The sequence below is a fragment of the Ascaphus truei genome, chromosome 16 (genome assembly GCF_040206685.1).
Source record: "Ascaphus truei isolate aAscTru1 chromosome 16, aAscTru1.hap1, whole genome shotgun sequence".
NCBI classification, from domain to species: Eukaryota; Metazoa; Chordata; class Amphibia; order Anura; family Ascaphidae; genus Ascaphus; species Ascaphus truei.
Genome location: NC_134498.1, coordinates 40,005,661 through 40,030,370, shown reverse-complemented (window position 1 = coordinate 40,030,370; position 24,710 = coordinate 40,005,661). Strand labels below are relative to the sequence as shown.

General features: G+C 44.8%; 1 protein-coding gene across 5 annotated transcripts in view; it reads right to left on the bottom strand.

Annotated features, from left to right (window-relative positions):
• LOC142467499 (uncharacterized) overlaps positions 1–14,537 on the bottom strand; it is a 28,993-nt gene extending 14,456 nt beyond the window's left edge. The window contains exons 1-12 of one of the 5 annotated variants that reach the window (XM_075573262.1): positions 13,776–14,537; positions 12,044–12,111; positions 10,630–10,795; positions 6,580–6,690; positions 5,182–5,318; positions 4,533–4,670; positions 3,993–4,098; positions 2,719–2,862; positions 2,105–2,284; positions 1,202–1,338; positions 553–690; positions 12–117 (exon numbers count right to left, since the gene is read on the bottom strand). In XM_075573262.1, coding sequence (XP_075429377.1) covers positions 12–117; positions 553–690; positions 1,202–1,338; positions 2,105–2,284; positions 2,719–2,862; positions 3,993–4,098; positions 4,533–4,670; positions 5,182–5,318; positions 6,580–6,663 — 1,170 coding nt within the window. In that variant the 5' untranslated portion in view covers positions 6,664–6,690; positions 10,630–10,795; positions 12,044–12,111; positions 13,776–14,537. Of the gene's footprint in view, positions 1–11; positions 118–552; positions 691–1,201; positions 1,339–2,104; positions 2,285–2,718; positions 2,863–3,992; positions 4,099–4,532; positions 4,671–5,181; positions 5,319–6,579; positions 6,691–8,966; positions 9,053–10,629; positions 10,796–12,043; positions 12,668–13,775 lie in introns of those variants that run through there. The other 4 variants (XR_012788406.1, XM_075573264.1, XM_075573263.1 and 1 more) reach the window with 4 other exon arrangements.
• Positions 14,538–24,710: the final 10,173 nt, after the last annotated feature.

Here is a 24,710-nt window from a genome sequence, read left to right as displayed (position 1 = left end):
TTTAAACTCACCTCTGTATAAAATGCCAGGACAGTGGATGACGGTGGGTGATATGGGGGAGGCAGGAGACCCATGATGAATCGGCTCATATGGTACGGCTTCGTCTTGGCAATAACTCTAAAATAAAAAGTTTTAATGGGTAAAGTGTGGAGAATACTGCAGAGAAATGATATCATTATTGTGCTGGAATAAAGATTCAGACACTTCCTTCTTATACACTTAATATGCGGCAAAACTTTCTTCTCCATGTTTTGGTCCATTGAAATTAGTGGAGGAAAGATCTTCTCTAGCAAGAAGAAAACTGCTACTGAACATATTGAATATTGAATATTGAACTGTAGTCATTGGTAACTTGGTAACCTTCCATATGACTCAAACATCTACCTCTTCCTTCTTCGCTGTGACTTCAGTTCCATGGCTGATATCTCCTTCCTATCTCTTGCGATAGGAAACTGTGAGAGCCACCTCTAAAACTTGCTTATGCTTGGATAAGTAGCAATACTGACACTTTAGTCTCCCTCCCATGATGTTAGCAGGAGGACAAAGTCTTACCTTGCCACCCGTATCACAGCATCATGATGGGTTTCTGCCTTTTGGAGATCGCCCCACATATTGCTGTTCTCCAAAATAAGGGCATCCTGCTCTGCCAGTCCCTGCATGAGCAATTTTTTTAATGCACTGGCTGATGTTCTGCCCAGGGAGAAACACATGAGCAATAATGAGAAACCAATTCTGTTGCATATAGGACATACTGTAGCATGTTTACTAAGTGGTGCTCTGCCATAAGGCACCTTACAGCGCTGGAAGACAACGTAGGGTCCTTTTAAGTGAATGGTGTCTTCTAACATCCAAAGGTATCTGATGGAATAGCACCGCTTAGTAAATATGAACCTCTGTCTTTGGCATTGTAAGATATGAAGTCTTCTTCAATCAAATGGACCACAAATCGCAGAACATCTACAGTATCTTTAGGAGTGAATTGTCCCAAACATTTTGAATGTGTTTATATGCATGTGCTGACTAGAAAGGGTGTATACTTTGTTCTTTCTTGATACCCAAGTACAGTACATTCTGGATTAAAGTTTTTCCCCACAAAGTTCTCATGCAGTGAGGAATGGGTATAACACTGACTGATTACTGGAATCTATATTCAAAGCAATTTGCTGCCAGGCCCTAACATGCCATTCTTATTAGCTCTTACCTTATTGCCGATGCTTCATCTTTCTGGATGTTTCTGGCAATCTGATGGAGCAACATACAGGCTATTTTAGGGAAGATGTCGCTGGTAATTTGATCTTTGGTCATCGCTTCCAGAATGATCCCTCTGGATGATTTTACCTGTGGGGGATGACACAAAGATCTTCAAGGGTGCAATTGCATGGCGGTGACTGTATGATACAACTCATGTATACAAAAGGCAGAGCATTGTCCATATAGCTCTCCGCGCACACCAAAGAGAGAAGTGATGCCCTGTGGAGATCCAAACACAGGGATGTGTTGGATAAGGTCTGTGCATGATGTCGGATTCAAACCCCTAACCTTCCAGCATCTTAATCCCTTCGCTGCCAAAAAGGATTGTAGAGCCCATCTTGCCGTTTAAGGGGTTTGTTTACTTCCAACTGCATAACTGGTGTAAACCCTGGTTAAAAACTACATATTTATCCAGGAAATAATCCCTTTGCTTTCATTAGGCCCTGTCCTTGTCTTGAAGCTGGTACAGTAAATATAAAAGGCTTTTCTCCATGATATTGGAAAATGCTCCTCTTTTGTTTAGTTTTGTAGACCGTGCCAACTCCTTCAGCAACTGCACGGCCTGGCATCGCATAGTGGGGTCTTCCTTTGGGCAGAAAGCAGAGAAGTGTCACTCAGCTGAGACCTCACATGTCTGTCACTTGCTGTGTGCCCTTCAGTAGCAAAGAGCTAACAATTCCCTGCCCCAAATAGCTAAGGATCAGTGGCCACCTCATACTGACTCATCTGCACAAATCCCAGTTCTCCTATGGACACTGACAGTTTTCTGTCTCTGTTGGAGAATCGTTACTAATGTAGCATTGCAGGGATCATGTTAAGGAAAGGGTGTTGATTTGGGATTGGGATTACTTACATAATTTTTAAAGGCTTCGATCTGAACCAGGGCATCATGGTATAGGGTCCCCATGTCTTTCTTTTCCAGCAGAATGGCCATTTGCCCGGCTGTTTTCATCGCTTCCAGGACAATGTCCGTGTCCATGTTATGCAGCCCGGCTTTGATGATGGCCTGCATTTCCTTCTTATACTTTTTTACCTTCGCAGAGAAGAGGCACATTGATAACTGAGCTTTCAGAGCTGGGAGGGACAGCGATACAGTGCTCTGAAGCACTAAAAAAGATGGATCAGCAGCAAACTGATGCAACGTGTAGCAGTATAAATTCCTGGATACTATTTATAACGGTTGTCTTTATGTCACTATGTAAAGGGAGTGAAAGGAAACAATAGGTGGACCATGCAATAGACAATATATCCCTTTGTGCTTGGGTCACCTTGTGTTCAGAAGAATAGATAGATGGACTGTAGATCCTTTACCCTCTGTCTCAACAAAGAGGGTGATTATATGGAACATTAGTTCTTCTGTCATTGTGCCTGTCACCCTGCAGTCAGAGGGAACGACTCATGAGCCATAGGTACCTTCTAAATGAGTCTGTTACTATGCTGAGATGGGTGGTAGAGCAGATGTCTCACCTTATCAGGTATGTGGCTGCACACATTCCAAAGGGCTCTTATCCTGAGTATTTCTACGTCTTTTCCTGTTGGTTTCGCTCGCAGCATCATTTGGATAATTAGCTTTTGCTGGGACTTTTCCAGGAGCTCTGGATAACACAGGAGCTAAACAAAGAGCATGTTTTATATGTACAGAGAATTCAGTGGAAATCAGTAATGTTAATATGGGATATTGACACAGAAGAGTGCATGTTGAATCAGCTCGTTATTAATACATTATACAGCCGGTTCTCAAACATTTTTGAGCAGAGGCACCCCTGAAGAATTTTTAAAACTTTGGGGCACCCCTGCTCTTCAGACATCACTTATCCAGTCCTCACTTACACACATATGCACACACCCCATGCGCATACAGTAGCCATCACACTCTCCTCTCCACACAAAACCCTTTCTACTTCCCTCTTTCTACCCACCTTCCAACACACCTGAAACATTGGTCTAGGACATTTGGCCGCAACCGTTTTACCACGACCAAATCAAAGCCGCCACTTAGCTGCTACTCATGTCGCCACAGAGCTGGGCTGAGAGGCAGATCTCGGCCTCTGTGCCAACCTGAGAGAGATGGATCGCAGCCTCTGTGCCGGGCTGAGAGAGGAGAGGTGGATCGCAGCCTGTGTGCCGGGCTGAGAGAGGAGAGGTGGATCGCAGCCTGTGTGCCGGGTTGAGAGAGGAGAGGTGGATTGCAGCCTGTGTGCCGGGCTGAGAGAGGATAGTTGGACCGCAGCCTATGTGCCCGGGCTGAGAGACGAGAGGCGGATCGCAGCCTCTGCGCCGGGCTGAGAGAGGTGGATTGCAGCCTCTGTGCCGGGCTGAGAGAGGCGAAGTGGATCACAGCCTGTGTGCCGGGCTGAGAGGAGAGGCGGATTGCAGCCTCTGTGCCATGATGAGAGAGGAGAGGCGGATTGCAGCCTCTGTGCCAGATTGAGAGAGGAGAGGCGGATCACAGCCTCTATGCCAGGCTGAGAGGGGAGAGTTGGATCACAGCCTCTGTGCCTGGCTGAGAGAGGAGAGGCAGATCGCAGCCTCTACATCTCCAGGCTGTGCGAGATGTGCAAATAACAAAGTTATTCCCCTGGGGCCGTTGTACCCATGGCAAAGGGTCGCGGCACACCAGATTTCCCTTGCACTCTGGGTGAGAATCCTTTCACTATATACAGTATCAATATTGAATACATTCCAATGGGTGCGTACTAATATTTCATATACAGTAACAGAGATGCTTTTTTTAAACTCACCTCTGTATAAAATGCCAGGACAGTGGATGACGGTGGGTGATTTGGGGGAGGCAGGAGACCCATGATGAACCGGCTCATATGGTACGGCTTCGTCTGGGCAATAACTCTAAAATAAAAAGTTTTAATGGGTAAAGTGTGGAGAATACTGCAGAGAAATTATATCATTATTGTGTGGAATAAAGATTCAGACACTTCCTTCTTATACACTTAATATGCGGCAAAGCTTTCTTCTCCATGTTATGGTCCATTGAAATTAGTGGAGGAAAGATCTTCTCTAGCAAGAAGAAAACTGCTACTGAACATATTGAATATTGAATATTGAACTGTATTCATTGGTAACTTGGTAAACTTCCATATGACTCAAACATCTACCTCTTCCTTCTTCACTGTGACTTCAGTTCCATGACTGATATCTCTTTCCTATCTGTTGCGATAGGAAACTGTGAGAGCCACCTCTAAAACTTGCTTATGCTTGGATAAGTAGCAATACTGACACTTTATTCTCCCTCCCATGATGTTAGCAGGAGGACAAAGTCTTACCTTGCCACCAGTATCACAGCATCATGATGGGTTTCTGCCTTTTGGAGATCGCCCCACATATTGCTGTTCTCCAAAATAAGGGCATCCTGCTCTGCCAGTCCCTGGATGAGCAATTTTTTTAATGCACTGGCTGCTGTTCTGCCCAGGGAGAAACACATGAGCAATAATGAGAAACCAATTCTATAGCATATAGGACATACTGTAGCATGTTTACTAAGTGGTGCTCTGCCGTAAGGCACCTTACAGCGCTGGAAGACAATGTAGGGTCCTTTTAAGTGAATGGTGTCTTCTAACATCCAAAGGTATCTGATGGAATAGCCCCGCTTAGTAAATATGAACCTCTGTCTTTGGCATTGTAAGATATGAAGTCTTCTTCAATCAAATGGACCACAAATCGCAGAACATCTACAGTATCTTTAGGAGTGAATTGTCCCAAACATTTTGAATGTATTTATATGCATGTGCTGACTAGAAAGGGTTTATACTTTGTTCTTTCTTGATACCCAAGTACAGTACATTCTGGATTAAAGTTTTTCCCCACAAAGTTCTGATGCAGTGAGGAATGGGTATAACACTGACTGATTACTGGAATCTATATTCAAAGCAATTTGCTGCGAGGCCCTAACATGCCATTCTTATTAGCTCTTACCTTATTGCCGATGCTTCATCTTTCTGGATGTTTCTGGCAATCTGATGGAGCAACATACAGGCTATTTTAGGGAAGATGTCGCTGGTAATTTGTTCTTTGGTCATCGCTTCCAGAATGATCCCTCTGGCTGCTGTTGCCTGTGGGAGACACACAGGATGACACAAAGATCTTCGAGGGTGCAATTGCATGACAGTGACTGTGTGATACAACTTATGCATACAAAAGGCAGAGCATTGCCCATATAGCTCTCCGCGCACACACCAAAGAGAGAAGTGATGCCCTGCGGAGATGCAAACACAGGGATGTGTTGGATAAGGTCGGTGCATGATGTCAGATTCAAACCCCTAACCTTCCAGCATCTTAATCCCTTCGCTGCCAAAAGGGATTGTAGAGCCCATTTTGCCGTTTAAGGGGTTTGTTTACTAAAGTTTTCCGACTGCATAACTGGGACAAACCGTGGTTAAAAACAACATATTTATCCAAGGAAAAAATCCCTTTGCTTTCATTAGGATTCCTTTTCTTTGATAAATATGGTAAAAGGCAGTCATACGGCAGAACCATTACAAAGAAATGAGTAATATTAGTCATTCATATTAACCACTCCCCTAATCAATATTCACTAAAGTTCATTGATGGGACAAGCTCTCAAAAATAATGAGTCTGTAATGTGTCCAATGTCTCCACAACTGTTAGATTCAGCCAAGAGAGACAAAAGAGACTACGCTTCCTAACCTGGAGTCAGTGTCTCACTATCTCTGTACCAGTCTTATTTGAGTTCTTTCTCGTCCCAGCGTTCTACTGAAGCACGGTAACATCATTTAGGAGGGGGGCCTCCGAAATTCAAATGAGAAGTTTAACAATCAGTACAATACTAGGGAGAATGGTGTGTGTGTGTGTGCATGTGCATCATTACAAACATAGTGATATTGTAGATAGAATATGTGGTGTATGTGCTTATTTAACTCTCCTACACATGCCACTTACCATGTTACACCATGTATTCAGCAGTAGCACAGCATTATATCAAATAGGCCTTAATAAAGGAGGATTGTATAAGGCTATTAGCAAAGTCTAATTGTCTTAAATAATCAGATCAGTGCAGGAAACTCCTTGTATTGCACATTTAAAAAAGTATCTTGACGAGAAGGGGGAAAAGTCCTTTTAGGAGATTTACGAGTGAGAAAAGGTATCAGCGTCTTCCATTGACTTGTATTGGGATGAGGAACCGTTATCAGCGAGTATGTAGTTATCATTTCTCTTTCAGACAAATATCAGAGATTCACACTAAAATATAGAGGGAGTTAACCAGTATCCCGGGTAGCCTTGCGAGTGCCCTTCCTGCATCCTAGCTGTGTCTGTGTACCCCCATCTCCCCATCATCCTTTGTCCATTCCTTACCAGTCCAGGGCTGACATCTGTACACTGTTTAATTAGAGTTTCAAGTCTCTCCTCATCGTCCGTGTGGTTACTGATGGTCGCCATGATGACAGAAGAAACAATGATATTACCCTGCAGAGGAGAGAAGTGTCAGGGTTTCTTCCACACCTGTGTATTCTGCTAGTAATAATAATAATACTCCTTGGTAATTTAGTTGTACTTCAGAGGCATGCAACCACATCTGGGATGGAATCCTAGGAACACATTTAGGAGGAGATGTGTCAACGTAATTTGGAGAACAACTAATGCAAATTGTGTAATTTTAATCATCTCTCTTTGTGTCAGTGTATCAAGATCTCTGTTTCCATGTTTGCACCATGTAGTGTAATATATATACCCTATTTCCTCGATTGTAAGACGCCATCAATTCTAAGACGCACCCTTGATTTAATAAAAAAAATGGGGGGAAAAAAATCTCACTGTATTAAATGTGCAGAATTTTTTTGTTTATTTTTTTAACTAGCAGGGTCACATGACACTTCAATAACTAATGGGGAGAGAGAGGCAGACACAGAATGGGGAGCGACAGGCAGAATGGGTGAGAGAGAATGGGAGAGAAGGGGGAGAGAGAATGGGAGGGATGGGGGGGAGAGAGAATGGGAGGGATGGGGGGAGAGAGAATGGGAGGGGTGGGGGGGGAGAGAGAATGGGAGGGATTTGGGGAGGAGAGAGAATGGGAGGGATGGGGGGAGGAGAGAGAATGGGAGGGATGGGGGGTGGAGAGAGAATGGGAGGGATGGGGGGAGGAGAGAGGGGGGGAGGATAGAGAATGGGAGGGATGGGGGGAGGAGAAAGAATGGGAGGGATGGGGGGAGGAGAGAGAATGGGAGGGATGGGGGGGAGGAGAGAGAATGGGAGGGATGGGGGGGAGGAGAGAGAATGGGAGGGATGGGGGGGAGGAGAGAGAATGGGAGGGATGGGGGGGAGGAGAGAGAATGGGAGGGATGGGGGGGAGGAGAGAGAATGGGAGGGATGGGGGGGAGGAGAGAGAATGGGAGGGATGGGGGGGAGGAGAGAGAATGGGAGGGATGGGGGGGAGAGAGAATGGGAGGGATGGGGGGGAGAGAGAATGGGAGGGATGGGGAGGGAGAGAGAATGGGAGGGATGGGGAGGGAGAGAGAATGGGAGGGATGGGGAGGGAGAGAGAATGGGAGGGATGGGGAGGGAGAGAGAATGGGAGGGATGGGGAGGGAGAGAGAATGGGAGGGATGGGGAGGGAGAGAGAATGGGAGGGATGGGTGGGGATGAGGGGGAGAGAGAATGGGAGGGATGGGGGGAGAGAGAATGGGAGGGATGGGGGGAGAGAGAATGGGGGGGGAGAGAGAATGGGAGGGATGGGGGGCAGGGGGAATGGGAGGGATAGGGGGGAGAGAGAATGGGAGGGATGGGGGGGAGAGAATGGGAGATATGGGGGGGATAGAATGGGAGGGATGGGGGGAGAGAGAATGGGAGGGATGGGGGGAGAGAGAATGGGAGGGATGGGGGAGAGAGAATGGGGGGGGGAGAGAGGAGGGGGGGAGAGAGAATGGGAGGGATGGGGGGGAGAGAGAATGGGAGGGATGGGGGGAGAGAGAATGGGAGGGATGGGGGGGGAGAGAGAATGGGAGGGATGGGGGGGGAGAGAGAATGGGAGGGATGGGGGGGGAGAGAGAATGGGAGGGATGGGGGGGAGAGAGAATGGGAGGGATGGGGGGAGAGAGAATGGGAGGGAGAGAGAATGGGAGGGATGGGAGGAAAGAGAATGGGGGGGGAAGAGAATGGGAGGGGAGAGAATGGGGGGGGGGGAGAGAATGGTGGGGGAAGAGAATGGGGGAGGGGGAAAGAGAATGGGGGGGGGAGGAGAACACACAGACCAGAGAGGGAGAGAGAGAGACAGATATGGCAGGGGCAGTGGCAGTGTGGGGGGGATTTTGGCTATTTACATTTAGTGGCCCCTTTTTATGATGTTACCAAGTACCTTTGTATTCATGTACTCATTGCTTTCCTTAAAGTGAAAAGAACATGTTCTAACTTCTAACTTGCTTTTGATAGCAGAGAGACAGACACAGACACAGAGAGAGACACACAGCCACATACACACACTCAGACAGAGAGAGACACAGAGAGTGACACACAGACAGAGAGAGAGAGACATATGGAGAGACACACACACACACACACACACACACAGTGACAAACACACACACACACACACACACACACACACACACACACACACACACACACACACACACACACACACACACACACACACACACACACACACACACACACACACACACACACACACACACAGAGACAAACACATACAGAAACACATCCAGAGACACACAGAGAGACACAGCTACCTCTGCACTTCCTGCATTTCACACGGGTTTTCAGGGCAATGTTGATTTGCTCTGGCAGGCATTTCCGATCTCTGTGCACCTCATGGGAAGGGGAGGGGAAGGAAGGGGAGGGGAGGGGAAGGAAGGGAAGGGGAGGGGGGGAGGGGGGGGAGGGGGGAGGGAAGGGGAGGGGGGGAGGGGGGGGGAGGGAAGGGGAGGGGGGAGGGGGGGGGAGGGAAGGGGAGGGGGGGGAGGGGGGGGATGGGGGGGGAGGGGAGAGGGGGGGGAGGGGGGGAGAGGGGGGGGAGAGGAGGGGAGGGGAGAGGAGGGGAGGGGGGGGAGGGGAGGGGAGGGGGGGGAGGGGAGAGGAGGGGGAGGGGAGAGGAGGGGGGGGGAGGGGAGAGGAGGGGGGGGTGATCGCAGCCATGTGCTTTTCATGCACATTGTGAATATCCCAGCCGGCATCTGCAGCAGCGCCCCCTAGCTGATTTTTTTTTTCAATACATGATTCTAGAACGCAGAGCTGTTTTAGCAATGTGAAAATAGGAAAAAAAGTGCGTCCTAGAATCGAGGAAATACGGTATATATCTCAAAAATAAATAGACAATACCATTCTGTGGCTAACGAAAGCTTTCGAGATGTCTCTTCTTCTGGCGATGTTACATTGAATAAAGCAGGAAAGGGGTTTACTCAAAAACAGTGCATCTTGGAATGTGACTAGAGCTCATCCCTCCCCCTGTGTAGTGTGTGATTTATAACTTGAGGTGTTAAATAGATAAATAAATCCCTGAATGTGAGGGATGTAAGAGTGTGTGTGTGTAAGTATGTAAATATAAATAAATAAAGAGCCCACAGTGTATTCAGCACTTTACAAAAGCTGTGTGGGACTGGTAGTGTATATCAATGGCGTCACGAAGCACTACGTGCAAATGCGTAGAGGTCACATGAGGCTGCTTCGTGGACATCAAACTACAGAGAGGGATCTGTTTGGGGAAGTGAGGATGTCTGCGGCGTGAGTGAGCAGTGTTGGTCCGGACCATTTACATCTACTGCACCCAGCTGTGTAACCAGAGCTTTCCAACGTTTTCCCTTGCTTTTTGGGCAATTGTAAGTGTGTGTGTGTGTGTGTGTGTGTGTGTGTGTGTGTGTGTGTGTGTGTGTGTGTGTGTGTGTGTGTGTGTGTGTGTGTATATATATATATATATATATATATATATATACAAACCAAAAACAGTGAGCGCACACTCCTATAAGCATAAAAATGAGGGAATTTCATAAACATAAGACATATACCTAAATAATAGATACCACTGAAATGGGGATGCAGATTACAAAGAAGTATAAATAAAAACAAAGCAATATTAAAAAGAGCATCACAGAATAATGCTGCATATATGAGGATCATACAACTTAACCTTGAGGATTATTAACAATTCAGCTGTGCATGAGGTATTGAGAATTCCAAAAATCCTCCCAAAAACAAGTGAATGTACAAACTCAAGAATGTCCTGCACAGGAGTATATCACAGAACCAATGTAGATGGTAAGCTTGTATGAACTACGGCTCCAAGATGTACTGATCCAGAATCAACGCCAATGAGCGCGCCTGTCAGATATGAGCTAAATTGTCCAAAAGCTTATGTGAGCTGCATGATATAGAATGTAGCAGTGGAGTGCAGAGTACCTTAAGGTGTAGCCTTGTTCAGACAGAGATTCTCAGCGTCCCGCAAAGGGTCCAGAAGAGCTCCGTTACTGGGGGCGGAGGAAATCACTTTACTGCTGTGAGATAAGCAGACACAGCACCTCAACACTCCCACGGGCGTTCCCTTTGCTCCGATGTGGGTCGTGACCTGGAAGTACAAAGGCACAGGCGTTAGGAAGAATCCGATAGTATAGGAATCCGCACAGCTGGTAAATTTGCCGTCTTTAATAAACCGGCATATATTCCTCAAGGAGATCCTCAGCAGCTGATCCAGTGAAGATTTGTGAATCTTGGCCTGTGTGTTTTAGCAGGAATTGCACCCAAAGTAAATTTATTATAGATGTACAGATGTATAAGGTTTTATTAACCCCATTTGGGTATTAAGGTTGGCTATGTTGTAATATCCTGCACCAAAACTGCCACTGATTTCCACGGGCAAATCTGCAATATTCTGCAATATAATGGGATATGTTGTGTGTAGCCCCTATTTGGGACCACTAAGGGGCTAATGGCCCTAATGGGTTAACTGTGTGGGCGCCCGCAGGGTAACGCCACTCTCCCATCACATGGTAAAGAGTGACTTGGCAGCAAATAAGCTATGCCCACATTATGTCTGGGGATCAGTGATGTCACCGGCAGGGTATATATACAGTATGAGTGCCCTGAAGGTTCTAGAACGCAGGTCTCTGGGAGTGGCAGTTGGAGGAACCTGACTCTTTCTAATGTAAATATGTCTCAGTGTATAGTTAATGTATAGTGATACTGCCCTGTTTATTATTTTATAGTTTGGGAAAGTGTCCCATCCAGTTAGCATCTGTAGCCATGGTACTACAGAAGGTTACAGGCTCACAAAGAGGAAGCCTATATCCTATTGGGATTATCCAAGTACTAGCTCTCGGTCCTAGTTGGATCGGCCCTGCTGAGAGGCCCGACTGTTACCTCAGAAACAGAGTGCCTATGAGTGGCAAACAATACCCGGCACCGGCATACTGATCCCACAGTTCATGATAGTAAGGGTAACCCAAGATGGGCCCAATTGTTACAGAGAGTTACGGACGCTACGCAGAAGATGGCCACTTAAGATGACAGTAACAGCAACAACATTAAATACCTCCCGAGTGTCTAAAGAGTGGGTGGTAACTAGGGAAGATATCCATATTATAACATGGTGAAGGTACAAGAAGTGGGTACTACTGTGGGTAATGTCAATGTGTGAGGAGCATTGCAGACACCCAGCCTACCCGGACACAGCACCCTGACAAGGTATGAAAGACTGAGAAATGCCATGTATATAGTCACCAGATATAAACTCCTTAAGAGCTGGGCAAGAAGGGTTATACATGTGTTATCTGGGGGAACAATGTCATGTGCTAAAATTGTATATCTTAATACTTACTAAAAACGTGAGGTCCGGAGCTGGGAGCCCCCCTCAGGGACACGCCCCCCACGCTCACTACTCTGCGCCTGAGAAGAAACACAAAATGATTACAATGATTTCTCGTTCGTGTTTTCCGCCCTTTGCTGGTCTTCTTGCCGTTGCCCTATATGTTTTCGGTAGGTCCCGGTCATAGGTCTGGGGTGGGTGTTTACCCTAAGTCCCCACACAAGCTCTAATATTGAGTTTTGTTGGGGAGTAGCGCATTAGAAGAAAGTCGAAATAAATATATAAGGACATATATGCCAGCATGTGGAAAAATATTCTAAAAGCAATGACATTTTTTTTCTTTTTCTTTTCTCCTCTCCCATTCTTATTAGTTGCTGTTTTTTGTATTCTCTCGCCCTATCTGTTAGTAATAAGGGGAAAAAGAGATTCAGACGTACCTTGTTCTATTACCCAAAGGCCAAAACTCAAATGGTACAGTATACTGTACAGCAAATATACTTTGATAACAAATAAATAGTAAAGATATTGAAAGCAACAGCTCGACAAACTCAAACTAGAATCCGCTCGCCACCACACGGGACACAAGGTCTGAAGATCTCAGAATTGTACAGTGGTGACTCAGCATCCATGTGTGACATCACAGACGCATCATAATTACTGTAGGCCACAGCCAATGGTTGCTGGCTGTGGAGTTCTTATGTTAAGGGCCCTTAAAGCTGCAGTTCAAACTGCTATTTAAAAAATATATATACATTTCTCCATTCAATATGTCCATATACAATCTGCACACTGACACGTGATTAGCTAAGCTGCAGATCGATCCGTTCTCCTGTAATCGATCGCTGAAGATTCGGCTTGGAGGTTCTCCCCATCACTGTTTCTGCTGCAAAACAGTACCCACAATGTAAAGTTGTGTTGGGATGATCATGTGACCAGGCAGTTACTAGATACAATTGGTACACTATTAGAGAGAGAGAACAGGGCTCAAGAGCCAGAGCCTGTCTCAAAAGGGGAAGGGGATGGGACTTTATAAATGTTTTTTATAGAAACAAAAATGCTTGCAACATTATAATACATTTAAAATGTCTTTTTTTTTTTTTTTTTTAAATCCTACAAGTATTTTCTTATGGTACAGAACTGATTTATTAAAAATAAAAACACACACATGTAGGATATTGCTTGAACTGCAGCTTTAACAGTGGGACAGTTTTCTTCAGAGACATAGTTGATGTACAGAACAGTTGGACATAATACAGTAAAATACAGTACTCCAAAACATTGTATAAAGTCATATATCCAAAACCATAAGGCTTTCAATTAAGTAGACCACTATAAACAGGACAGGCGGCCGTTATCTGCAATCAGTGACTTTGTTAACGCCTTCACTCCCCAGTTGAATAAATACCTAAAAGTCATTCTTAGCCCTTAAAGTAATGTAACTATACACCAGGCTAAGGTATGAGTGGCAATCTTATCCAAAACTCATGTGTCTGCCTATCAGAATATCATAACAAAAGACAGAAATGCCCAGTGCTACATCCAAAGTGATACAGTACAATACATAGGTAACAGTGTTTCCCTGGGCCCCTCTCATCCTGACCCCTATGTGAGAAAACTGCCCCCCAGTTACATGTCATGTCGTGTGGTGCACCTGCTGGCTGACAGGACTCCTGAGTCTCCCGCTTGATGGTAATGGGGAATTCACCAGGACTGGCTCGTGAAGTAGTGCTGAGATCGTACTCACAGTTGGTACAGCGCCTCCATCTCTTCCAGGTCCCCACGACAGCAGGGAGGAGTCTCTGGAAGAGAACCCCTGGGTGCAGCTTCTCCCTGAATGACTCCAGGCTAAGGCGAGAAGGTTCTTTGAATCATGGCAATCTTTATTAACATCCTCCATGGCAGACTGCCCATCATAGCGGCCGGTACTTAGCCGCACATGTTCAAGGTTGCCCACCTCAAGGAAGTCCCTGACTCTCCAACTGGGAAAGGGGAATAGTCTGTATCCTCTCCCCTGAGGGAGGGTCACAACTTGTGCCAGAGCTCTGGCACAGTGTGGGGTCAGCTTGTCCCACTCTGCAACACTTGACAGACTCAACCTGACTGCAGAGAACACTGCAGACAGAGACAACAGAACTAACTTTAGGAAGTGATGCATATTATATAGCTCCAGGAGGCACCACCCCTATGTCACTGTAAGTGGACACAGAGCATGCTGTCACTTCCTTTGCTACATATTACACCTCACAGGGGATGAGGGCAAAATCTCATGATTACGCCTGGCAAATCTGCCCTCTTAACAGGGTTTACTGCACAGGAGGAAAGAGGCATGTAACCCCAAAATTACACAGGGCTACAAATAGTACAAGTATAGTTCTTGAGCTGGCTGGGATTATGTGTCTATCTAATATCATACCTGTAAAAACACAAAGGGACTTCAGGGATATTATGAAATAAAACATTATGGGAATAATAAAATAAAAAGTAACACCCTAATTGGCTTTGCTATCTGGCCTGTTTCCTATTGACTGTCAGAATATACTGTATATAGTTAACTTACCAGTCAATTACATCCAGTAGGGTTAGGTTTTACAACCCCCTTACACTACCGACACGTTTAATTCGAGCACGGCTAGCACCGCAAGCCGGGGAATGCCCCGGCGTGCTAGCCGCACTCCCTCAGCGTGCCGCGCATCACCGATGCGCGGTCACGCGTCATCGGGTGCCTGCGCCCCCTGCACGCGCGTCCAGGGCTCCCCGAGGGAGCCCTGGTGTCCCGCGATGTGGGGGACGGCGGCAGGGGGTTCAGGGGGACCCGGCGGACCCGGCAGCGGGAGGGAGAGCGCCCCGATCGGAGGGCGCTCTTCCGCTGCTTTGGCGCGCGCCCGGCACCCTCCGGCGCGCGCCAGGTTACTGCTGCGGCCGAGAACGGGCAAATGCTCGAATAAACTCGGCCGCAGCAGTATGTATTAAATGATATTAATAATATTTTTTACAATTTTAAATATACATATACTGTGTAGCACATGTACCCCACCCTATAGGAGATACTTGTTGCTGCTACAGGTGTTATGGTGCAGCATACCTGTGAGGGTTCAGGAGAGCTGAGTTGTCTGCAGTGATTTGGAGACCAGGACAGGCTTTTGTTGTCATCTGACGTTCCTCAGGGTGCTTAGCGCCTCCAGCTGTAGTGGGCTCCAGGATGCCCAGAGATCAGTCCCCACTAAAGCACAATTCTTTCCTCCTGCCCAGGGACTGACACTCAGACAGGAGTATGATGAAAGCAGAGGGGTCTTTATTCAGCAGTCACTGCAGATCTTCCTTACAGCGGTGTATAGGGTCATCAGAGGAGCCCAGGCCTCTGGATGGTGCTGGCTCTCCTAGTGTGGAGGCCATGAGCCAGGAGTCCATAAGACTTAGATCTTCCTGAGCCAGCCAGCTATGAGGGCCTGGCTGACCTCTCTCCCAAAGGGAGAAGAGACAGGCCCCACACCTCCACTCGGTTGGAAGGGTGGGAGAGAACTTACTAAATTTAGCACTGCCTCTCTGAGGAACCAGAAGGGGAGGGCTCAAGGTCTGTACCACACAAACACAGTTTATCCGTTATCCTCCCATATCTGTATATCTTCCCTTATTTCAGCGGCTCACTTACCCTGGCCGGGGAGGTTTCCTGCTGGCAGAGGTAATATCCCCCACTCTCCATCACCATCCTGGTTTTGTCACACCCCACAAAGTCAGTGAAGGCAACTGTGCAGCATAGATGCGACTGTCTGAAAAATACAACCAAACACTAGTCATGTTCCTGTCACATCCGCTCATCACCTCAAAGACAACAAAATCTAAACATCAACGTGTGCAGAACATTACTATGCCTGAACTGCGCCCCCACCCCGAGCTACGACCCCCAGGATGTGCCCAGGTTTCCTAGGCGGTAGCTACCCCACTGCTGCCTACCTTGCTGCCCTTCAAACAATAGTCATGTTCTCTCTATTGATCATTGGAGTTGGTTAGAGAATATTTGGGCATTGATCTTATTTTGAGCCCCCATTCTCTTTGAAAGAACAACTTTAGACTAGGTACAGTATGTACTGTATAAGCAGAAAAGTATTAGGAATACGCAAGTTTTATTACAGTATATGGCAGCATGGAATATCACAACTTATTAAACATGGGCCTACACCTTTACATATGAGGGGGTGGCGTGTATGTCATTCTTTGATCTGTGGAACAAACTGTGTAACAGGTTCAACAGTTAAGATCACATCTCACAGACACTATGTGCATACTAAATTTATTAGAGGACATCAAATGGTCAGATCAACACTTTCTTGTCACATGCAATGTCACATCACCTTATACAGTCATTGCACATGAAAAGGGGAGTAGGGCAGAACAGCACTTTTTACATTTAGATAACACCCTTACACGAGCACATACAGAGGCGACCAACTTTATTCTAACTCGGCTAGTTCCGCAAATTTCGGTATATCCCGGTTATGTTCGGTTTTGTATCGTTTTCGGCCGGAGTGTATTGCGTTATATTCCCGGCTGTGATTTAAACATTTTATTCCCGCTGGCTGCAATACTGCAATGCCGTGTAAAAACACATGGGGGCGTTTGCGAGCTGTTGTCTTTGAAGCCATCCCCTATAACCCCTAACATACAGTACTGTACATTTTTATTCATAGTACACATGTGCAGGGGGTCTCCGGAGCTGAACCGCGTTGGTTTCAGGTCCGGGGACCCCCTGCTTCCCGAGAAACAGCCCCCTTTAGGAGGTGCCGGTATCCCTCTGCGTTTCAAGGTCCCGATCACGTGACCGCGGCCTGTAAAGCAAGCAGAGGGATACCGGCACCTGCTAAAGGGGCCTGTATTTCGAGGAGCAGGGGGTCCCCGGACCTAAAACCAAAACGTTTCTGCTCCGAAGACCCTCTGCACATCTACAGTATGAATAAAACACACACATCAATAAAGAATCGTTCTTTACATTTGTGGCTATGTGCTATGGTAACGAAGTAGCATTTCTGTATTTTTAATAATATTGTACAGTGAGCAGGGGGTTCCCTGAGCCAGAAATTAATGCCCAAGGGACCCCCTGCTCCTGCACAATATTATTAAAAATACAGAAATGCTGCTTCATTACCATAGCGTATAGCCGCTAAGGCAATGAAGGGGTTTACCCACCGTGCCCGCTTTATTGTGGGTAGCGGGGGTGGGTAAAGGGGGTATTTGGCCCTTGGTGTGAGTTTAGGACTTGCGGGGGGGTTGCGGGTGCACTTAACCCCTTCACGACCGTAGCAGTTAATACCGCTACGGTCATGAAGGGGTTAACCCCTCCCGCTACCCCCCCGCAAGCCCTAAAAAAACACCGTTGGGGCTAATACCCCCTTCACCCACCCCCGCTACCCACAATAAAATAAACTCACACACAGCAGCCGCCAAAAAATAAATAAATAAATCTAAATAAATAAATGAATATAAATAAATACATTTGAAATACATTTTTATTCATAGTGTAGATGTGCAGGGGGTCTCCGGAGCTGAACCGCGTTGGTTTCAGGTCCGGGGACCCCCTGCTTCCCGAGATACAGCCCCGTTTATGAGGTGCCAGTATCCCTCTGCGTTTAAAGGTCCCGATCACGTTACTGCGGCCTGTAAACCAAGCAGAGGGATACCGGCACCCCCTAAAGGGGACTGTATCTCGGGGAGCTTTAGGTCCCCGGACCTAAAACCAAAACGTTTCTGCTCCGGAGACCCTCTGCACATGTACAGTATAAATAAAATACACACATCAATAAAGAATCGTTCTTTACCTTAGCGGCTATGTGCTACGGTAACGAAGCAGCATTTCTGTATTTTTAATAATATTGTACAGTGAGCAGGGGGTTCCTTGAGCAAATAAATGCTCAGGGGACCCCCTGCTCCTGCACAATATTATTAAAAATACAGAAATGCTGCTTCATTACCATAGCGTATAGCCGCTAAGGCAATGAAGGGTTAAGACAGAATAAACAATAAATACATTAAATACATATTTTTAATGTGTGTGTTAAACCTCCCTGCCTTCACTGTAATCTATGTAAAAAACCCTCCCCCTATTGTGTCTGCTAAGATTCCCTGCTTTGACTAATATGTGTAAGCCCCCCTCCCCCTATTGTGTCGGTTAAATCTCCCTGGCCTGTGTTTCTGTGAGTGCAGTGTACTGTATGTAAATGTGGGGAGGGGGATCCCATGTAAATAACCCACTACCCACCTGCACATGGCCCCTCCGCTGCTGCAAAACAGAGACAAAAATTAAAACATACAAAGTATGTCCCCTAACCCCTTAATCACCATAGCGGTTATTAACCACTAGTCATTAAGGGGTTAACCCACCCTCACCCACCACTCGGGATGCCTACATACCCTCTCACACTAACCCCCCCCGTGAGGCCTAACCACCCTCACCCAGTACCCACAAGGGAGGCCTACCCACATACCGTTGGGGAAACACCCCCCCCCCAGTACCCACAATAAAAACAATACACAGACCCACAATAAACATCATTCTATTTATTAAATACATTACCCACCCCCTGTGCCCCCCCATAAATACAAGATTTATTCTTTTACATACAGGGTTCATAACGCAGCCCCACGCGAGTCCCCGGTGGGCTGGCGGGGCACCTGGACAGACCTACAGGGTACCAGCAGCCCTTTTTACACAGGTTCTGGAGGCCTGCTGGTGGATCCCGCCAGCACCATGGCCCCCAGGTGGTCTCCTTGGGTCACTGTGGGCCACAATTGGGTACCAACGGTAGGCCCGCGGATGTCTGGGAGCCCCGGGTCAGACCCACAGGTGTTTGCGGGGCCTCGGGTGGTTCCCACGGGGGTCTGGGGAACTCACGAGTGCTCACTACGGGTCCGCGATGCCCCCACAGAAGTGGGACCACACATCATCATCCCCGCACCTACGGGTCGGCGGTGCCCCCACAGAAGTGGGACCACACATCTTCATCCTCGCTTACTACGGGTCGGCGGTGCCCCCACATAAGTGGGACCACACATCTTCATCCTTGCATGTGTCACCCATGGAACCACCAGCCTGATACCCGTGGGATACCCGAGGAGACCCGCAGGTGGTCTCCAGAGGTCCCACGCAGAACCACGGAACAAACCCTGAACGTAAAAAAAATAAACCTGGCCTATACATTCAATACATACACCCCCCCCCCAACACCTACAGTACAATAATGTGCAAAATAACTATTATCCAGATATGGATAATAGATTAATTGCCCATTATCAAAAACATTAACTAGCATATTAAAATAAATAAAGTACTACTGACCTCATCAATACGAAGTGTCCGTCGCCAGCAACATCCTTGTCTTGCCCACAAAATACATAGCCAATACAAAGCCAATACATTGCAATTACATTCAGATATCAATTAACCCCTTAAACACCTTATCAGATAATAACCGCAAAGGTGATTAAGGTATATATATATATATATATATATATATATATATATATATACTGCATATATAGTTGCATGATGAAGCCACTGTACAAATTCATGGGTGAAGGGTGGGTATCAGGCCAGTGTGGCTTAACCCCTTAATATATATATATACACACACATGATGAACCAATATACAAATAAATGTAGAAGGGTTATCAAAACCATACTGTCCTACAAGTAACACTTCTCCATACAGACACACTACATTACAATGAATTTCCTTTAATAATCCTAACTGATCTCACAATCTATATCATCAAATGCCAATGAAACACCTCACATTCCAATCAATACATTACAAGCAATCAAGTAAACAAAAATCAATTAGCAATCATTATTTACATCCCTAAACAATTGACACTCCATCCCGAACAATGAAACAATTAACTAATTCACGCCTGGAGCAGAACAATTTAGCCTGTGAAAAAATATAAGTACCAACCAGAATACTGTACATTGTGTTTCAAATGCTTCTTCTGAAGAGCAGTTTCTAATCGGCAAAATTGACTAAATGGAATGTTTTGGAGCCATCTAGGATGGTGATTACTCAAGGCTTCTATAAAATTATTAGCAGATACTGGTTTTGAATATATAGTGTGAATAATACCTGAAAATTCATTTGCCGACAAGGTGAGTTTAAAAAAATTCGATAGAATTGCGATGATGTGAAAACTAGACCAAATGGATTATCATTGAAATGGTCAAACAATTTTTTTAACACACACTCACTTCCTTTCCAAACAATGATGATATCGTCTATGAAACATCCATATAGGACCAGATTTTCCCCATATGGGGTGTCATCTCAAAAAAAACATTGTTTTCAGAAACCCATAAACACGTTTACATAGCTGGGGGTGAATCTGGTCCCCATGGCTGTTCCACAGATTTGTATGTACAATATATTTTCAAATAAAAAATAATTGTGTGTAAGTATGAAAAGTATGCTGGAAATCAAGAACTCTCTCTGAATTGGTGGGCAGTTGCTATCTTGATCTAAAAAGAATTAGATGGCTTCTATGCATTTCTTGTGTTCAATAGTACAGTATATAGACACTGCACATCAAAAGTTACCCATAAGTAATCATAAATCCATTGTATTTGGGATATTTTTTCAAAGACTTGAGAACTATCTTTCATGAATGATTTAAGATATATTACATGTTTCTGCCGATAAAAAACAATAAACTGAGAAAGGTTGGTTGTCACAGAATCAATCACTTTTACTGCTGGGAAACTCTGGGCTTATTCAATAAGTTTCGAAGTTGCCGGTCATCACTCTCCGATCGGACAAAAACTCCTATTGACTTCAATGGAAGTTTTTGGCCAATCATGGTGAGTCATTCCACTTCAGTGCTTATAGGATAAGGGCTGGGTTTAATATACTACAAATTGACCGTTCTCCTTATTATTGGCAGAAAACTCCTAGCAGTATGTGAGCAGTATGACTGAATTGCAGCTTGTTTCAAGAGCAGTTAGAAAAAGTGTGGCGTTATAACCAGAAGGAAAGTGGTATGCAGTGTGTATTGCTAGCATTGGTGACTGAGTTATATATATTGATGTGTCTGTGAGCTTGGAGATTGTACTATGGGTTAATTTATTTTGATTGTGTGGGTATTGGGAGTTTGTAGCAATGTTGTTTACTGCCTGGTTGGAGAGATTACAGAGGGTGTGTCTGAGTTAATTGCTTTCATAATAATGTAGACCTGATTATTATGTGTCTATGATTTAAACAGGCTTGTAACACATTCTTGATTTTGCGATCACTGAGCTGTGTAACTGAATTGCAGTTTGGTTCAATTGCAGTTGGAATAAATGTGGAGTGTGGAGATAACCAGACAGAGTTTAAACAAAGGAGGTTGGGAACAAGGTAGTACATTTAGTTCTCTAATCTGTTAGTTAGCCCTTAATAGTCCATAATTTCAATAATAAACAGGGTTGAGAATGCTACTCAGTGCACATCTTGCCACATGTATGTGAACTTAGAGCAGCCATTCCAGGGAGTATACTGTACCTCTGTGGGAGGGTTCTATAGGTGGTCTCGGTGGAGTCTCAAACTGTTGCTCTGAAGAGGCAGCTTGCAACATTGAGGGATATTGGCAATCTTGAAATGAGTTTGTTGCTCACTAAGATGGCAAATAGAGAAAGGAATCCCTCTTGAAAGCACTCTATGTGTCAGATGTAGAATGAATGTAAGTAAAAAATAATTGAATTAGTAATGATCTAAAAATATAATGATTGGTAGGATAGAATCTATGGCCAATCGGTGAACAATGTACATAAACATAGACATATAATAAAAATATGAACACAGGATAGCAGTTAGTCCCTAGTTTGTCCACTTAGAGTGAGGAGTAGGTTATAGCAGCTTCAATAAAACCTAAATAATCTTAACAGGAATCAGAATCACTCTAAGCCCAAAGTAAATTAATGTGGACTGGGAAAAACAAACGTTGAAGCCTGTGTCAATTTGCAGGTAGCGTGAATGCTTAGAATCATATACTTCAATAGTAGATCACATGCTCATTAGTAAACACAAAAGCGTATGGTGAATACTAATTTATGTCAAATTAATTTATGTTCAAAGTGGGTCAGGCACTTGCAGCGAAATACTGCTAAATATCTGAGATTAAGCTGTAGACACACAAAACTTGTATAGAAGTCTAGAGGCACGAATCGAGTTTGTATCCAGTTATAGCCTCCTAATCATAGCTAGCCTACAATTAATAGGGTAGTGACAACAATGTTGCAACATAGCTAAACCTAATCGTAGCTGGCCAAAAATCAGATACAATAGTATTGGGGGTGTAATAGTATCACCCCGCTTAGATGCTCAAAGAGGGGACTCAAAGAGTCAACTACCGCAAACAGACCACAAAAACAAAAACACCGGGTGCAGCTTGTTACCAGGGGATCAGCAAAAAAACAGTCAGAAAAGAATGGTAATAACGGTATAACGGCTTGTTCGGTCAAAGCATATACATAATATTGTATTACCAAGTTTGGAGGCATGGAACGGCATCTGTCATTGTCTCATAGTGGTGACTGATCCTAATAATAGAGCCAGCTTGTTAGTATAACAGTATCACCAAACCATTGGGCTGGAATACAAAGTTTAGAGCCAAATGCTACAACCTGTTCACTCGTATGCCTCACCCCTGCTGCATACCGGGAGCATTGTGACGTCTGTCAAGCGATGGGCACGTCTGTGGAACGGCGATGGGCACGAGGTTTGCCCCGAGCTATGCCAACTTATTTATGGACAGTTGGGAAGAAGATTATATTTGGAACAACTGTCCGCTCGGGGCTCACCTGGTGCTCTGGCGCCGTTTCATAGATGACGTTATATTTGTTTGGTCAGGCAGCCAGGTACAGCTTGAATAGTTTTTTAATTATTTAAATTTTAACGATAGGGATTTGAAATTCACCTTTAACCACCACAAGGAACATATAGAATTTTTGGATCTCAAAATATATATCAGTAATAATAAAATAGAGACAAAAACATTTTTTTAAGTCTGTACAGGCTAATAACTACCTCAGGGCAGACAGCCATCACAATCCTAGCTGGATCCAGAATATCCCTAAGGGTCAGCTCACCCGCCTGAAGCGCAACTGTTCAGATCCTGGGGAGTTTGCGCTTCAGGCTGATGAGCTTAAAGATAAATTCCGTGATAGAAGTTACCCAGAACATATACTTGAGGCAGCGTCCCTTCAGGTGGAGAAAATTGAGAGGGCCACTTTGCTGGAATATAAAAATAAAAATGAAATAGAACAGTACAATTGGGTTTCCTTTGTTACCCAGTACAATGAGATGGTGCCAAAAATTCGCCAGATCTTTAACAAACATTGGCCTAAGCTCCTGTGTGATAATACTCTATCCAAATGTCTCCCGGAAAAAACAAAAATCATTTTTACACAAGCTCCAAACATTAAAATGCGTTTAGCTCCTAGTTGTCCTTTGGACAACTCCGCATCAAAATCAGGCAGCTAAAAAAAAGGGCTTTTTTAAATGCACAAAATGCATGGCTTGTTCATTTAGCAGTAGCACTGAAACCTTTAAATCCAACGTTACAGATAAAACATATACTATTAAAACATCAATAAACTGTAACTCCACATTTGTAATCTATTTGTTGCTGTGCCTGTGTGGCCTGCAATATGTAGGTAGAACTGGAAGATGTTATAAGAGAAGAGTGTATGAACACATCTATAATATAAAACGAGGTTTAATTACACATAGTGTTTCACATCATTTTAATATTCATCATAATAGGAATCCGATGGGTCTAAAGTGTCAAGCCATAGAAACTGTACAGACTAGCTGGAGGGGAGGTAACCAACTTAAGCAGATCAGTAGGCGTGAAGCCTACTGGATCTATGAATTAAAGACCCTCTCACCTAATGGTTTCAACATTGATTTCGATCTAGGCGTTTTTCTTAAATGAATTTCTTAAATGTATTTTTAAAAAAAACAGATTTTATTAAATTAAATTTTTAACCATATAAAAGATTTTAATACATTATTATATATATTTTTTAATTCATTCTAAATATATTTTTTATTACTAACAGGTAAATAAGCTAATAACAACAGCTGCAAAAATAAAAGCCACATGCGTGCAAAATGTGTTACATCAGTATGGAAAAATATTATGTTGTTAAAATCACTGATTTTATAACTATTATACTCATTTTGGTCTGATCAATAAGATGTATTAGGTATGAACAGTATTTCTTGTCTTAAGTGTGTGTTTCTATGTATACATGTTTGTTTTAGTTGTATGTTAGGCTGCTTTTTTCCACAGGACATGATTGACAGGTATCCTAACCAACCATGGTTAGCACAAATCAATTTTTGAGTGACATTTTATGTAACCAATTGTGAGTCTCCTGTCAGTACTTAAGGACATCATGGACTGTGCTCATTACCCCTGAAGAAGTGCGCATGCGCACGAAACGCGTTGGGCCTTTGAGAGCTATTCATCAGCTAAACTGGTATAGGAGCAGACCCCTGCAGCAGTTCTTTGAGTTGCGGTATACAGGAGTATATACATCCGAAGCGAGTTCCGGCACGCTGTCCCACCCGCTGTGACGCAGTTCCGGGCGCGAACGGAAAGCGTCGTGTGAAGCTGTCTGCAGTGTCGCCCAAATCTGCATTGATCGGAAGAGGCA